Below are 17,498 nucleotides of genomic sequence, written 5' to 3'. Positions count from 1 at the left end.
AAAAGCAGGAATCAATAAATGGGATGGATTCAAACTAAAAAGTTTTTTTCTCAGCAAAGGAAACAATCAACAACGTGAAGAGAGAGCCTACAGAGTGGGAGAAAATATTTACCACACGCACTTCAGATAGATCTCTATAATTTATAAAGAACTCAAAAAACTTTACACCAAGAATACAAATAACCCAATCAACAAATGGGTTAAGGAAATGAGCAGACACTTCACAGAAGATCTACAAGCAATCAAGAAATATATGAAAAAATGTTCAACATCTCTAGTAATAAGAGAAATGCAAATCAAAACTACCCTAAGATCTCATCTCACCCCAATTAGAATAGCTATTATCAAGAATATAAGCAACATAGATGTTGGCGAGGATACACTGCTGGTGGGCTTAAGTTTTTACAATGCTGGTGATTCAACCAGGACCTCATGCATGTTAGTAGGCAAGCTACTTTACTACAGAGCTTCTCTCCCAGATCCGACATATTCCTAAGACTGTTGTTTCTCAAAAGCATACAAGAGTTTCCAAATATAAATGAAGACAAAAACAAACAAGATAAAGCTGAAAGCTGATTTTAAATCAGTTGGGAGTATAGAGGCCTGGAGAAAGACAGAAATCTGCAGATGGGAAGGAAGTCATTTCCATATTTCAAAATTGAGTCTTGCTATTCCTGAATGCATACTTTTTCCCTCCAAATAAGGAAAGCATCTTAAACAGATTTCTCTTTTTTCCTCCCTCTCCCCATACTTGGGATTTCTGAAGTTTCCTGAGCCTGGGACACAAATCTCATCTGTCTTCCAGGTGTGGATCCAAGTAGCAAAAGTGAATGCTAAGACCAAGGTTTTCACCCTCCTAAGTAAAGACTTCCTTTTCCAGAGAAAACATCTGTCATAATGTTTTACAACTACATGAGAATAAAATGAAAGAAAAAAACCTAGAAAAAGATCTTTAAAATATCAAATGCAGACATTTCTAAATCTAATATGCCATGATCATAGCCTTACTTGTTGTTCATATTCCTACATTTTAATACAATGCAGCATTATGGGAAGCCACCCATGGCTTGTATGAGAACTGAGCGTAGTTGGAGCCATTAACTGCGAATATCTGACCTTGGGAACTCACAGTTCCTTAATTGTTCAAGAATGCCTAAGTCATGTGGTTATCCTGTGTTAGCTCACTGCTCAAGTTTCAAACACAAACATTGGATGTGGGAGTGATCCGCTAGAGTCAAATGATTTGCTTACCTCCACCTCGGATCCTGGTTTTTATGAAGAAGCTCCTACCAGTCCCTTTGGCTGTACTGCCATAAATAAAACAAGTGCAGGCTCCTTCTTTTGTTAGAGCCAGATCCCTCTGGATGGCTCATTCGGTCATGCCCCTGCTCTTAAGATAATTTTGTCTTCTGTCTTTATTTCAGATAAATAAATTTCACAGTCAGCCCATCCCTCCAACAGGAATCTTTTCCCTTGCCACAGGATATGTGGCAAGATAGCATCATTATCAATTACATTGTTGGTTTCACTTTCACAAAATCATAGTGATGAAGTCTTCTGAATACTATTTCCAATGTGACACAAGCAATGAAAGTGTTCATGGTATGTTCATACTTACATATTGAGATTGAGGGTTTGCCTAACTTGCTGTGTATGTGTGTATGTGCGTGTGTGTGTGCGCGCGCGCGCATATGTGCTTATGCATCCACAGGGGAGTGTTCTGGGAATTGGACCCAGGGTGCTCTACCACTGAGCAATACCTCTGGCCCTTTTTATTTTTTATTTTATTTTTTGTGGGGCTGGGTATTGAACCCAGGGTCTTGTGCTTGCAAGGCAGGCACTCTACCAACTGAGCTATCTCCCTAGCCCCCTTTTTATTTTTTGAGACAGGGTCTCACTAAGTTGACCATGCTAGTCTTGAATTAGATACCTTCCTGCCTCCTTCCTGAGGTAGTCTCTCAACTACCTGTGATTACAGGTATGCATCACCACATCTGGCTAACTTGCTATGTTCTTGTCTTAATATTTTCATGAGCGCAGATATATATTTTTAATTTTAAGTCTATTATAACCCTAATATAATCTTTCATTCATATCACTATTCATTTACTCATCATGATCTTCACTGAAACTCATGCTGAAAAAAATTTTTTTTGTGTGGTACTGGGGATTGAACCCAGGGCCTTGAACAAGCAAAGCAAACACTCTACCAACTGAGCTATATCCCCAGCCCCAAAATTTCTTTTTTTAGTGTTTCAGCAAAATCAGCTGATGATGTCCACTAAAGTTTAAGAAATTCTCACAACCAGTGTAACTCTACATCATGTACAACCACAAATATGAGAAGTTATACTCCATATATGCATGATATGTCAAATTCATTCTACTGTCATGTATGAGTAAAAAGAATAAATAAAAATTTTTTAAAAAGAGAAAGTTTAGGAGATTCTTTAAACAATTTAATGCTTTATAGCTACAAACTGCAACAAATATCACATCCAGGGCTCCCATCCTTCCCAAGTTCGGCCAAGGATATTAGGATCTGTTGCCTGGTCAAGCAAGCATTTCACTTGAGTCTCTTCTGAAAGTCCACTCTCTGGCTCTTGGGCACGAATGTTGTGATCTTTGCTTCCTCGAGCTACAGCTGTGTAATCCCCAAAGGCAGGTAACTTCTCATGGCCCAGAAGTAACTCATCACTGGATAAAAGATTAAACAAATATGAAAACATACACTGTTTTTCCTTTGTTGCCTGCATTCCCAGCTATCCCACCCAAACATTATCTCATCACTTACAAATTTTTTTCTGTTCCTCATAACCTTGGAGTCAAAGGTTGGATTTGCAGGAAAATAAAACATAAATAATGTCACTATCATAATTTGTTTGCTTTTCCCCTGGATAGGTTCCTACAAGTAGAATTGCTGGGTCAAATGAATACTTTATTTAACTTTCTGATTAACTGCCAGACTGTTTCTCACAGCAAATGCACCATTTCTCTCTCCAACTTCTGCACATTCTTGCCAAACTTGTTATATGCCATTTTATAATCATCTTAGTTGGTATGGAGTAGTATCTTATTTGCATTTTCCTGATGACTAGTTTTCATGTGCTTACTAGTCACTAGTATATTTTCTTTAAAGAAATGTCTGATTGATTTCTTTGGCCATTTTTAAACTGGGCTATTTGTCTTTTTATTATTGGGGTTTTCAGAATTTTAAATGGATATTAGATATAAATCCCTTGACTTACAAGTATTTTCTGCCATTCTATGGGTTGGTTTTTTTTTGTTTTGTTTTTTTTTTTTTTTTTTGCAATGCTGGTAATGGAACCCAAGGCCTTGTACATGCCAGGTTAAGTGCTTTAACTCTAAGCTACATCTCTGGCCCTCATCTTACTTTCTTGATAGTATCCTCTGAAGCACAAAAGTTCTGAATGTTGATGAAGTGCTTTTGGTGTCATACCTAAATATATTAAATGTCAGTCAAATTCAAGGTCATGAAAATTTACCCATGTTTTTTCTTCTTCTTCTTCTTTTTTTTTTTTTTTTTTGTGGTGCTGGGTATTTGAACCCAGGGCCTTGTGCTTGTGAGGCAAGCACTCTTACCAACTGAGCTATATCCCTAGCCCTACCCATGTTTTTTCTAAGCATTTTATACCATTAGCTCTTATACTTAGGTCTTTGATCTATTTTGAATTAATTTTTGTAGATGGTGTGAGACAGGGATCCAACTTCACTCTTTTGCCAGTACCATCTGTTGGAAAGACTACTTGTCATCTTTGCCAAAAACATGTTGAACCAGGTGTGATGGCACATGCCTGTATTCCCAGTGACTTAGGGGCTGAGGCAGAAGAATAGCAAATTAAAGGCTAGCCTCAGCAATTTAGCAAGACCTTGTCTTGAAATAAAAAAATAATAAGGGCTAGGGATGTAACTCAGTGGTAAAGCACCCTGGTTCAATCATTAGTACCAAAACAGAACAAACCAACAAACCCCAAAACAAAACCAATTAAAAAAAAATGCTGAGTCCAGTGTGGTGGCACACACCTATAATCCCAGCTACTTGGGAAGCTGAGGCAGGAGGATTGTAAGTTTGAGGCTAGCTTGGGCAACTTAGTAAGACCCTGTTTCAAAGTAATATAAAAAGGGCTGGGAGTTCAATCACCAGTACCACAAAAACAATAAACAAAACAAAACAAATAAATTGACCATAGACTGCTATTTACTTCTACTTAATTCTGAAGTTTAACTTTATTTCCTAGAAATAATCTCTATAAATTATTTGTTATTTGCTTTAGACCTTAATAAGAAACAAATTTGAAAGCCAACCTAAAGGCCAATCCACCTTAGATTCTTATATGACAAGTCCACACTGGGTTCTTCATACCTTGGTGCTATGCCCATCAGGGTCAAATGGTTTAAATGCTCCAAAAAGGGGACAAAAGCAAATTTAACCCCCAATCTCTCTATATAGGCAACAATATTTTGACACCATCTAAGAACATGCTTCCTGATTCTCATATTGGTAGAAGCTATTCCAGGCACTAAACTGAAGCCTGAAGACTGTGCAGAGAGCAGGCTCAGGCTTCTCATCTCTTTAATCCTGGCTTTCCCCATTTATAGTGAGGATATTCACACTACTCCCACAGGCCTGAAGTGCTTAGCACTTTGTACATATGCTGATTCTCTAAGAAATGGTAGTATGTTGGTATTCTGGGTCACCCCCACCACACAAATAACAATCTTACCAAGTAATAACTGCAGGATTGGCACCCAGTAACTTTCTTTTAGCATAATATATCTTCTGTTGAGGATACCAATTTTTTTCAGTTATATTTATTTCTTGAACCCATGATCCTCCTTTTTTTAGCATTTTTTGTTCAAAATTCTGAAAGAACATGATTTTCTGTTATAATAGTATATACAATCATATTCAAACAGATTAAATCAAGTAATGACCTTAAAAAACAACTATAACTGGGAACCTATAACATTCTAATGGTAGAACAAATAATAGTGATTATGAGCTTGAGGTGCTACAGGAGGGTATGAGATATCACTCCCTATGAAGGATGAGTACCATGGGCTTCATTCTTTGGGGGCTGTATTCTGGATAACTATTGAGACTTAAGATAACACTATCTGACTTCATGATCAATGAAAACCTCACATGGAACAATTTTAAAATAAAAGTGATGCCAGGGAGAAATTGGACCCACCATCACCAATGGATCTATAATCCCACTCTTAGTAGGAAGTAAACTCAATTTAAGCAACAGTTTTCTCCAAATAAAGATTTTGCCTCTTATTTAGTTTTCTGGCTGAATGGTCCCAAATGTTAATTTTGAAAAATGCAGTAAAAAATAAAGTAAATATTTTAGTGAACACAACTTGATGCATTTTCCTTATATAACAGCAGACACCATGTCACACACTGGGACACTGATAAAAGGGAGAAGTACATATAAAACAAAACCTACTTTCATGGGCTGGGGTTGTGGCTTAGTGGTAGAGCACTTGCCTTCACGTATGAGACATTGGGTTCAATTCCTAGCACTATATAAAAAACTAAATAGGGCTGGGGATATGGCTCAGTTGGAAGAGTGCCTGCCTCACAAGCACAAGGCCCTGGGTTCAATCCCCAGCACCGGGGGAAAAAAACAAAACAAAACAAAACAAAACAACTAAATAAACAAATCAAAGGTATTATGTCCATCTACAACTAAGAATATTTTTAAAACAAACAAACAAAAAAACCCAATACCTACTTTCCAATCAAAGGAAGGCTCCCTTATGAACACATCCATGGTGTTAGTAAGCAGGTCTGCTTCTGCACGGAAGGCCCTCAGTGCATGTATCATGACACTGTACATGAGGCCCATTTCTTTCATTGGTAACATCAGATTGATAAATTGTCGGGTTAGCCGAAAAGGCACCAACTCGGGGACTGGCAGAAACTAAACAAGAGAAAAAAAAAAGACATGTAAGAAGTAGAATATATGAACTATCTATCTCAAAATAACAAGTATAAATAAAATGTCTTCTCAGTATATTTGTTTTTAGTATGACTACAAACTCCACTTTTCTTGAAATAAGCTACACACATGTGAATTCCTGTGCCCAAGAATAATCAATTCAATTTGCATCATCCTTGCAAAGTCAGAATCTGTGTGGAAGAACACAGAGCCTGCAGAGATTTAGAAGTGCGATCACCTATATTCAGAGATTAGCAACAGACAAAAGATTTGTGTTATATTTTATGTAAGACATTTTGATCATAGACCTTCTATACTTCTATAGCATCCTCTTAAACAGGAATGCACTTTACTCCTGGTTGTGATCACATAATTTATTACATCTCCTATGACCTGCCTAAACAAGCCTGAAACTAGGTTGAGATTATGTATTTCTTCAAGAATGTTAGATTTAACTGTTGTGACAGAACAACCTAACCAACCATTTCTTCTTTAAACTATCATTTCTTGAGGTGTTGTAAAGATATATGAATTCTAAACTAGCCAACAAGATAAAGCAAACACACCTGGGTTGCTGATCCAAATGCATGTCCAAAGTCAATTCCAATCACACTGCCTGTCTGCATGGATACCAAAAAATTGTTCAGGTGTCTGTCTCCAATCCCGAGAAGCCAGTGGCTAATGCACAGCAGAGCGTGTGAGCTGGCAAAGTGAGAGCGAAGTGCCAGGAAGGCCTCGGGGCCTGTGCTCATCTTCATAAAGGCCCTCCTGGGACAGAGAGAAGTCATGTGTGATCTTTGTTTTGCCACTAGAGTGTTCATAAAGTCACAAGTATACTTACTTTAAGAGACTGGCAGGCACTTTACTTTCTCGTTTTCTGAAAGCCATGATTGTTTCTGTACGATTAGCTTTCCTATGATATAATAATGGTAAAAGTCTCATTAGAACCAATTTCTCATAACTTGAAATTTAAACTTTTGTTTATACTGAAGCTCAAATATCAACTTGATTTTGATAATCTAAGGCAAAACTTTCTAAGAATAAAAAGTGAATATGCAACTTTGATAAGAATAGATTAATACAAAAGAAAATCAAAACAAAACTCACTTATACATTAGCATATATGCTCCAACATCATGTTTTCCGGACATTTTCATCAGCCAGTCTCTATATTCAATCACGGGTGCTTTGGAATCACTAACAAATAGGAAAAAGGAAACTGGAATCAGGGAGATATTTAGCATAACAAGATTTTAGAGGCACAGATCATCAAGAATTCATTAAAGGCGGTATCTGGGCAGTTGGAACAACATGATAATTATATGTTTGGCCACTTTGGGGTTTTTGTCAAAAGTCTTAATAAATTTCCCTAGAAAAAAATAACCTAAAGAGAGAACAATTTCACACGTGATTTAGCAGTTTGATCATTTAAATATTTAAAAATAGTGAAGAGGCAGGAGAAAAATAAATGCAACTTATAATTACATTTACTTATTATTTTATTTTAGTTTTATGACTAGGGATGGAAGCCAGGCTTTCTCTACCACTGAACTACACATCCTCATCCCTTTTCAAATTTTTATTTTGAGACAGGGTCTTGCTAAGTTGCTGAGGCTAGCCTCAAAATTACGATCTTCCTGACCCAGCCTCCCAAGTTGCTGGGATTACAGGCATGCACCACCAGCCTGGCAATCATATTTAATATGAACATCAAACCCATTTTACTGTAGGTCTAGATTTTTAATATGTCATTATTCATTCTTAATTACTCCAAAGAAACCCAAGTAATTTTCTATGCTAAAAGTCAGGCATAAAATAGATGCAATAAATTCCCTACTACATACAGTGAGGAATAAGATAAGCTAAATATTATTTGTGTTGAGGATGCCCATGACTCTGAAACTCTGATATTCACCATTTCCAGTATGTAGATACACATAAACTCCTACTAAGTATAACAAAGTGTTTTCTTAAGGGGCAGTGGACTCTTATCTTGAACTTGAAAAGCTGTTTTTAATGATGTTTCATAGGAGGAAGGCGGTATCTGGACAGTTGGAACAACATGATAATTATATGTTTGGCCTCTTTGGGGTTTTTGTCAAAAGTCTTAATAAATTTCCCTAGAAAAAAATAACCTAAAGAGAGAACAATTTCACACGTGATTTAGCAGTTTGATCATTTAAATATTTTCCAAGTTACTACGAAGTTAAATTCACAAGTAGACTACTCTCCTTTAATCTAAATCCTCTATTTATATATTGTCTCTTTTGAGACAGGGTCTTACTATGTTGTCCAGGTTGGGCTCGAAATCCTGGATTTAAGCAATTCTCCTGCCTCGGTCTCCCAAGTAGATGGGACTACAGGTGGGGCAGCTATGCCTGGCTTTCTCCTTCTACCCCTCATCCCATGGTACTAGGATGGAACCCAGGTGTACTCTACTACTAAGTTACAGTCCCATCCCTTTTCTTTCTTTTTAATTTAGAAACAGGGTCTTGCTACATTGCCCAGGTTAGTTTTGAACTTGTGATCCTTCTGCCTCAGTCTCCCAAATCACTGGAATTACAGGTGTGTGCCACTATGCCTAGCTCTTCTCCTAGTATTAAGAGATGAAAATCCTTAGGCTGAAAACTACAATATACTAAATTAATGTCTATAAGTTACTCAGGAGGCTAAGGCAGAAGGACCACAAACCTGGGCAATTTAATGAGACCCTATCTCAAAATAAAATAGAGGGCTAGGTATATAGTTCAGAGATAGAGTGCTTGCCTAGCATGCCTGATGCCCTGTGTTCAATTCCCAGTACCAAACATATAATAATAATAACAAAATAACAAAAGCAATAACTTAATAATAGGGAGTTGAAATTGCCTTTTTTAAAAAAAATAGTTTTTTAGTTGTCAATGGACCTTTATTTTAATTATTTGTATATGGTGTTGACAATCAAACCCAGTGCCTCACACATGCTAGGCAAGCTCTCTACCACTGAGGTACAACCCCAGCTCTGGAATGCCTTTTTAAAAAGGTAGTCAAAAGTCAATTTATACCATCCTTATGTGAAAACACTTTGAACTTCACTGATATCCATGTTCACCATCTGTGAATTCAACAGGACGACCCCACCTCACAAAAGAAGACTGGGGAGCACAGGAAGAGCAAGTCTAGAGTTCAAGATATTGTTGAGTCAGTATTTCAGAGCCAGACTGAGACCTAAAACTCCTTTCTTCTTTTTCTTTCTCTTTCCCTCCCTTCCTCTTACCCTCCCTCTCTCTCTTTCTCTCCTTCCTCCCTTTCTCCCTCCCTTCTCTCCTTCCTTCCTTCCTTTCTTTTGGTGGTACAGGATCAAACACAGGGCTACTTTACCACTGAGCTACATTCTCTAGTTCTTTTTTAAATTTTGAGATAGGGTTTCCAAGTTGCCAGGATGGCCTCAAACTTGAGATCCTTCAACCTCCATTTCCCAGTCAGAGACCTAGAATTTCTGATGGCAGGAAGCAGTATTCATCAGTTTTTCCTGTCTTCCAAGAAAGGAGAAGCAACTGTAGGCAAAGAATTCAAATGTGTGGAATCAAGAGTTGGTAGGGTTCAATCCCTAGCACTGGAAGAAAAAAAATATGTTGACAAATGATGACCTATTTACTATGGGAGTGTGAGTTTGATGAAAATATACTTAATTTTATGTGTGTTAGATCCTGACTGATAAAAAATATTGCTCCTGCTTGATTACTTTCAGGAAAGAATTACAGCATGATGAACAGAAGTAGGCCTTGCGACCATTCTTAACCATTTTTCCTTTATCCCAACACCTTGCCACCAAAACCTGTCAACTCTATCTTCAACATATCTCTCATCACATTGTCCTATTTTCCTTTATAGGAACAAATAAAAAAATTTTAGAACATACAAGTTCATTGCAGAATAATTAAAAACTAAAGGTTAAAGAAAAAGAAAAAGCATACATTTTATGATATAGAATTAAACACGAATAATTCCAGCTATACTACTGTATAGTCTGGGTGATCAAGGATGACTTAACCTCTCAGGACCTCAGCTTTCTCATCTGTACAGAAGTGATAATATTCGCCTTGTGGATTGTTGTGAGAAATAAATAAGTTCACATAATTAGAAACTGAGAGTAGTGCCTGTCTAGTACACAGAAAATAAGTGTTAAGTTGCTGATCTTATTTATTCATTTTATTTCCTTCTAGATTTTTCTTTTTAACTGGGCACAGTGGTACACACTGATAAACCCAGCAATTCAGGAAGCTGAGACAAGAGGATCTCAAGTTTGAGGTCAAAATAAAGATTTTTAAAAAGGGAAGGAGGAGGGTTGGATATGTAGCTCAATGGTAGAGCACCCCTGTGTTCAATTCCCAGTACCACAAAAAAAATTTTTTCTCCCCCCACACAAAACTAATACTTAAAAATAAAAAAAGCTGTGGTAAAATAATACAATTACTGTTTAGTATCCTGTACTCCATTTAGCTTATTCACCCAGCCATACGCAGATTAAGGGTAGGGATGTAGCAGCAACAATTACAAGGGGCCCTGACAAGGGGAACAAGAGGTAGAGAAAACTGCACTGGAAACCACACTACTGAGGAAGAAAGGAAAGTTTAGTAAAAGCAGCCTGGAGGGCAGGTAGCACTGGAGAAGGAGCAGTCAATTTCATATTACCTCATATAAGTCACTTTCTCCTCTTCTGACATGTTATTCAAAAGAAAGTCCTTCAAGGTAAATGTATTTTCAATCCATTCAATTAATCCTAATCTGAAAAGGAAAACAAAAAGTTTGTAAATAAATGCAAACCTGAATTGCTCTTTCTGCATTAGAAAAAATGTGTGGAGAATCAGTGAAACAGATTTCCTTACATCCATTCTTAACTTACTTTCTTCACACAGGTCTGCAAGTGTTTAGTCCAGTCTAGTGCTCTGTCTGTGGGGTCCAAGGCACCAATGTGTCTAGCCGCCCCCATCCCCATCTCTAGACAGTCACACAAGAACCCAGCTCAAGGCTAGAATCCTACATGACATGTGCTTGGGCCGCACCTGGAGGTCATGGGCACAACACGGTATGTTCTTAACTGCATGTTTCTCTGACTGCAGGCAGCATCCTGAGAGAGGATGACATTCATGACTTCGAAGAGCTGCTCAATGCGCTGGTCCTGCCGAAGGTCCTCACCACCTTTTACAAGAAACGGGTACTCCCTTTCATCGTGGCCTCGGATGATGATGTGCTTTGGTTTTCTTATTGAAGTCATTACTTTAACCTTTAAAAATAAAGGTTTTCTGTTTTGTTTTGTTTTAAAAGAAAAAGGGTCTCACTATTGCTGCCCAGGGTCAAGCTATCCCTATCCTCCTTGCCTCAGCCTTCCCAGGAGCTGGGACTACAGGTATGTTCCAGTGCACCCAGCAAAAAAAATATCTTTTTAGGTTTTCGGGTGGTTTTTGTTTGTTCATTTGTTTTTGGGTGTGTGTTGTGTGTGTGTGTGTGTGTGTGTGTGTGTGTGTGTGTAGGTGTGTGTGCGTGTGAGTGAAATTACTTATTTTTTTAATTTATTTTTTTGAGATGGGATGTTACTATGCTGTACAGGCTGGTCTTGAACTTGTGAGCTCTCATTATCCTCCTGCCTCAACCTCCCAAGTAGCTGGAACTACAGGCACACACTACCATGTCTATAGGCAAAAAAAAAAAAAAAAAAAAAAAAAGTTTTAAGTGCAATTTTTATGAGCTAGGCCCATCACATCATCAAAAGTGAAAAACAACTACATGCATTCCTCAGAAACCTCCCTCTGAAGACAGGGTGAGGTGACAAGAACTAAGAACCTGGGCCAGCGGACTTTAAGGCCAGTGAAATATTTCTGGTATCTGTGCCTGAATGCTATCTCATAGAAATCTAGTGTTTTTAGCTACAAATAATTGCATAGAATTGTGGGTGTCCTTTGCAATGATGATATTCAATATGTAAACTTTTTTGTAATAAGTTAATTCTCCACATATTTAAAAATGAATAAACATAAAGGGCTTACTCTTTTGAGTTTACTATATCCTTAAATATGACTGATATTGAAACACTGAAGAAATTTTATTAAGAAAATCAGTTGCTGATTTTCAGAAAAAAGTTAGAAAACTCCATACAATTTGGGAACCATGGGAAATTAACTGTCCCTTCCTCAGTGGGGACAAACACATTATTCTCATACCTCAAGAGGAACACACCACACACTAAGTCCTTATCATGGTGACAGGAGTTGCAAACCCTCACACTTACCCGCTCATCAAACCCAGAGATCCGCACGTGGTATTCAGGCAATGGCTTTCCCCTGCCATCATATTGACCTAAAACAAACCAGAGTGTGCTTAAATACAGTTTGTTATGAAGTCTTTGCATTTTAAAACATATCTGTTGATCTAATAAAATGCTAATCTAATGTGATAAAAAAATATTTTTGGCACTGGGGATTGAACCCAGGGGTACTTAACCACTGAGCCACATCCCCAGCCCTTTTTAAATATTTTATTTAGAGACAGGATCTTGATAAATTGTTAAGTGCCTTGCTAATCTGCTGAGGCTGGCTTTGAACTCCCGATCCTCTTACTTCAGCCTCCCAAGTTGCGGGGATTACAGGCATTCGTCACCACTCCCACCTAAAAAATGTTTTACCAAAAGTTTTCATTTAAAGATGGATCTAAAAAAAACGAAAAACAAAAAATAAAGATGAACTTTTTAAAAAATGCTATCACTTCTTAATGGAAGTTAGCCTCCTATTCTAAATGACAAATTCCAAATAGAAAAATTAGTGCACTGAACTGGAACTCTGCATTATCTCAAGGCAAATCAGTGGTATGTGAGGAGGCTTACACTTAATGTTTTCTCTTGCAATTGATTGGATGCAGTTGCACAGTTGTGAAAAGCAAAAAAAGTGTTTCTTCAAATATGTTTTTCCTCATATTCACTGTAACGAGAACATGAGTAATCAGATTGAAATATTTTTTCCTCTGGCAAATTCTAGGATGAAAAACACCAAATGTACATATTTCCTCTCAAAAATCATGTCTTATTCACATCTGGTTCACTTGCTATAAGTCTCAGTGTCATGATCTTTTTTCCTGCAGGTAAGTCATTTATCATTAACTAGTCCCTTTAAACAGCAGCAGCATGTATGTCCCAGGAAGTGACCTGCTTCTATACCTGTATTACATTTCTGAAGAAAAGTTAATCAGGCGCAAAGGAAGGGTATACTAAGAGGTAATTAGTAAATGGAAAACTGAACACTTCTTATAGGTTTTCCTAATAATGAAAAATATGTGAAATTTAAAAATCCTTAAGGGGGGAAGGGGAAGGAGGAGGGAGGAAGGAAGGGAGGGAGAAACTACCAAGATCCCGATATCATTATTTAGAAACCAAGTCCTTGTCATGTTGCTGTTCTCCTTAAAGTTTAGTTTTGTCACCTGTGGGGTTAAACTCACCAGGAATCTCTAGCTCATTTCTCAGGAACTCCACTTTGAACTCACTCATCCAGGGAGAACATTCTTTCAGATTCCCAGGTGTCTTTGTGTCTTTCCTCATTTTTAAAAGCAGGGAGTTGGTGATGTTGTTGAAGTCACTGAGTTTCATTCTAGGTAGCTTAGAACCTCGTTTCCCAAAGTGTTCATCAAATTCTTTCCCAAAGGTCTAAAATTAATAATCTATCATAAAGATTCATGTTTGGTTTGAATTTAGGAAAAGGCTCTAAAGCTTATGAATTTTTTAAAGTGCTCAGTTACACAGGTTTTTTCTGTGCTTTTAAGATTTATAATTTAACATTCCGTCAATATTTCAATACTCTAAAACATCTGGAGCCTGCCTTTTGTTGGTAACTTGTGTTCCCTTAGAAAGGTCATGGTTAGAATGACATATAGCTATAAATTCTAAATTCTTATAGTTATAAATTCTAATAAGGGCTTTAAAAACTTGGCAAGGTCAATTAACATTTTTGTGTCCACTATCTAGTTCTGGATGTATAGCATTATGATGACACAAATAATTAGGAACAAATTTAAAAACAACAAAATTAAGGGAGTAATTCAATAAAAATGAAAAGTCCACAATTCTTTGAGTTGAACAGAAAAACAGAGAAAAAAATGAGAAGGCTACTTTTCTAGGTAAAAAATCTTTCAAAAGAGACCATTTTGAAATGAGTATAAAGATTATTTAGATAATTTTTAGTTTTAAAAGCCATTATTAGAAGTACTCTACCATGGGATATATCAATTCTTTCTTTGTATTAGTCATACTCAAATATTTATTTGAATGATAATCCTGATATTAAATAAAAAATAAGACTCAAGATTATTACTAACAATACTTAATAGTTGTCAAGCTTTACCCAATTTAGAACTAATTACACAACATAAATCTGGTATACATAAAAGTCCTATTTTAACATAATTCACAACAGGAAAATTCATACATACATATATATGTATATATATATATGCACGTAGGCTTCTTTGATCTATAAATGGATTAAAGTATAGAAATAGGCTACCATTCTTAGAATACTTGGAAAGATTAGCTATTTCCAAAATTTAACTAGCAATCATATATATGTAATAGGCCCAGTGCCCTCAAGGATCCTCTAAAGTAAAATCTGAGTCACTTTATTTTGGCAGGTTATAATTTAAATTAATGAAAAGTATTTATTTATTTGGTAGTAGGTATAAATTTTCCAAGACATTAGAAATTTAACTCCAAAAAATCTCATGCCTGCTAGGAACAAAAAATGTGTCTCTCCCATACTGTTGGTATACACAGGAGAGGGCAGATTGCAGCTATGCTCAGCAGTAGTTGGGAAAAATAATAGTCCTGTCTGATAGATTTTGGGGGCAGAGTCTTATTGTGTTCAGCATGCAGAAAAAGAAGGTAGACAAGAATTCAAAGGGATAACCTGTATTCTTTATTGGGGGCCTAATATAAATTTTCCACATGAGATTATTCTCAGCCTGGCAGAGTAGACAGGGTGCTGGAGGGCAGGAAAGAGGAACTGCTGAAATGAAACCCTTTCACCAGGACGTCCTGAGTCCTATGAGGCAAGGAGACTCAGGTCTAGTTTGCAGTCTGATGTTGTCATTGATATCGGGCAAGTTGCCCACTTTTCAGCTCCAGCTTCTTTTATTTAGAACAAGGCTCAACAAACCACAGAATGCAAGCCACATCCAGCCCTACCTGCCAAGGCACCCTCTAGAGCTACCTCTGCATGATACAACAACGGATACAAGTTCTGGTAACAGGCTGGTATGGTCTGCGAAGTCAAAAACCTGGGACTTTAAAGAAAATGTGTGTGGGCCACTGGTACAGCAAGAAACAAACACTGACACACTTTTCCAAATTCCATATTCTACAATATTATAATAATTTTATTAATGCTAACCTATTAGTTTTTTTAAAATAATTTTTTAGTTGTTGGTAGACTTTATTTTTTTACATGTGGTGCTGAGAATAAAACCCAGTGCCTCACACATGCTAGGCAAGTGCTCTACCACTGAGCTACAACCCCAGCCACTAAACTATTAGTGTTAAGGACTACTTACCACTTCATTTAATTACAGTTCCTGTTCTGAGACCCTTGCATATCCAAGGATCAGCAACACACACCAGAAACAATGGGCAGACTAAAATATGTACTAAAATTACAGGTGTTCATAGTATTATCTTTACTTTTAGAATGTATATCTAGTGGCATATAGGCCACAGATAATTCTGTATGTCCTTACATTCATACCTTTAACTCAAAATACTCCATTTCATACCTTTAACTCGAAATACCCCAACTAGGAATGACTCATCAAAAACAATCTCCACTGATCAAGTGAGAAGGCAAAAAGGCGAGGAAGAGTTAAAAGACCAAAGTGTTTTTCTACTCCTGAAGATGTGGCCATAAGAACTGAAAATGTTATCTCCCCACAAAAATTTGTACATAGATATGCAGAGCAGCACTATGTGTAAGAACTAAGAAGTAGAAGCATCCTAAATGTCCATCAACCGATGAAAAAGTTAAGCAAAATGCAGCATACGCACATAGTGGAACAATATTTGGCCATCAAAACCCTCCAAAAAACCAAACCAAACCAAACCAAACCAAACCAAACCAAACCAACAAACAAAAACAAAACAAAACAAACAAAAAAAAAAGCGTACTACAATGTGGTTGAACTTTGAAAACATCAGGCCAAATGAAAAAAGCCAGTGGAACACTGTGTGATTCCATTCATATGAAAAGTCCAGAAGAGGTCAATGCTTATCTATGGCAAGTAGTTCAGTGGCTCCCAGGGGCTGGCAAGAGCAGGAAATGGGGATTAATTGCAAATAGGATGGGGGTTACTTTCTGTAGTGATGAAAATGTTCTAAAATTGACGTGATGTCACAAAAACTCTGTAAATATACTTAACACTTCTCCAGTGTACACTTTAAATGACTGAATTGTGGGTTATGTGAAATAACATCCTAAAAAAGCAGTTATTTAAAAAGAAAAAGGGGGGTGGATAAAGATCTTTCTTTGCACTGTAGACTGGACTTCAGGATTTAGGCAACATGAATGCCAGACCTTTTCCTTTAAGGCCTTAAACTTCTTGAGGTTTAATAAATTTAAGTAGTTTGACAAAGACTGGGGCGGGGGGGGGGGGGGTCAGTGTGATGAATGGTAAAAAGGGAGATATAAGTAACACATGCAACAGAGAAAGAAGCATCTGGTTCTTCTTAGACCCTCAGGATGAAAAAGGATGCTGAAGTCAACCCCTGAGGGTGAGTTTCCAGAAGACCAGAGAGGAAAAGAGCCCAGTTAGGAGCCTATGTAGTTGGCCACATCAAAGCCTCCTATAAGCTCCACTCACTCCATAATACCATATAAACAGAGATGCATTTTCCTTCTGGCTCTAGAACAACTTCGAAAATAGATCTCCCTTATACTTGCACAGCATTTATAAGCAGTTATTTGTCACAGAACCCCTCTGCCCTTGGGAACTGGATCTGTCCCTGTGAATAATCTCCAAGTACCCATAAGCCTATGCCCTGAAAAAAATGCTGGGACTTATTTACCAATTCATGTAAGATATAAATATTTTCTTTTTTGGTACTGAGGATTGAACTCAGGGGTGTTCTATCATTGACTCATATCCCCAGCCCTTTTATTTTAATTTGGAGACAGGGTCTAAGTAAGTTGCTTAGGGCCCTGCTAAGTTACTGAGACTAGTCTTTAACTGGATGATATCCTGTCTCAGTCTCCTGAATCACCAGGATTACAGGAGTATGCCACTGTGCCCAGCACAAATATTTTCTTGATCCAATATTGAAATCATTCTGAGTATTAAAAGAATAACCTATATGTACTTTTGGATCTAAGAATTTAAGGATGAACAATAGAATTAACAGAATCCTGAGATTTGGCTGTTGATCTACCTGCCAACATCTGACCCAAACAATTTCTATCAGTATCTTATAGAAAGAACCAGATTTAAAGCAAGTTTACAAATTCAACAGGTAATTCAAGA

At 37.2% G+C, this 17,498-nt stretch overlaps 1 protein-coding gene across 4 annotated transcripts in view; it reads right to left on the bottom strand.

Annotated features, from left to right (window-relative positions):
• Window positions 1-275: 275 nt before the first annotated feature.
• Prkdc (protein kinase, DNA-activated, catalytic subunit) overlaps window positions 276-17,498 on the bottom strand; it is a 176,274-nt gene continuing 159,051 nt past the window's right edge. For 2 of the 4 annotated variants that reach the window (XM_047547399.1, XM_047547401.1), the window contains exons 77-86: window positions 13,440-13,644; window positions 12,241-12,308; window positions 11,018-11,238; window positions 10,647-10,739; window positions 7,080-7,169; window positions 6,814-6,885; window positions 6,539-6,740; window positions 5,766-5,954; window positions 4,746-4,885; window positions 276-2,697 (exon numbers count right to left, since the gene is read on the bottom strand). In XM_047547399.1, coding sequence (XP_047403355.1) covers window positions 2,493-2,697; window positions 4,746-4,885; window positions 5,766-5,954; window positions 6,539-6,740; window positions 6,814-6,885; window positions 7,080-7,169; window positions 10,647-10,739; window positions 11,018-11,238; window positions 12,241-12,308; window positions 13,440-13,644 — 1,485 coding nt within the window. In that variant the 3' untranslated portion in view covers window positions 276-2,492. Of the gene's footprint in view, window positions 2,698-4,745; window positions 4,886-5,765; window positions 5,955-6,538; window positions 6,741-6,813; window positions 6,886-7,079; window positions 7,170-10,646; window positions 10,740-11,017; window positions 11,239-12,240; window positions 12,309-13,439; window positions 13,659-17,498 lie in introns of those variants that run through there. The other 2 variants (XM_047547408.1, XM_047547413.1) reach the window with 2 other exon arrangements.

The sequence above is a fragment of the Sciurus carolinensis genome, chromosome 1 (genome assembly GCF_902686445.1).
Source record: "Sciurus carolinensis chromosome 1, mSciCar1.2, whole genome shotgun sequence".
Classification (NCBI taxonomy): Eukaryota; Metazoa; Chordata; class Mammalia; order Rodentia; family Sciuridae; genus Sciurus; species Sciurus carolinensis.
The sequence above is the reverse complement of the archived record's forward strand: the minus strand, read 5'-3'. Positions and strand labels throughout refer to the sequence as shown.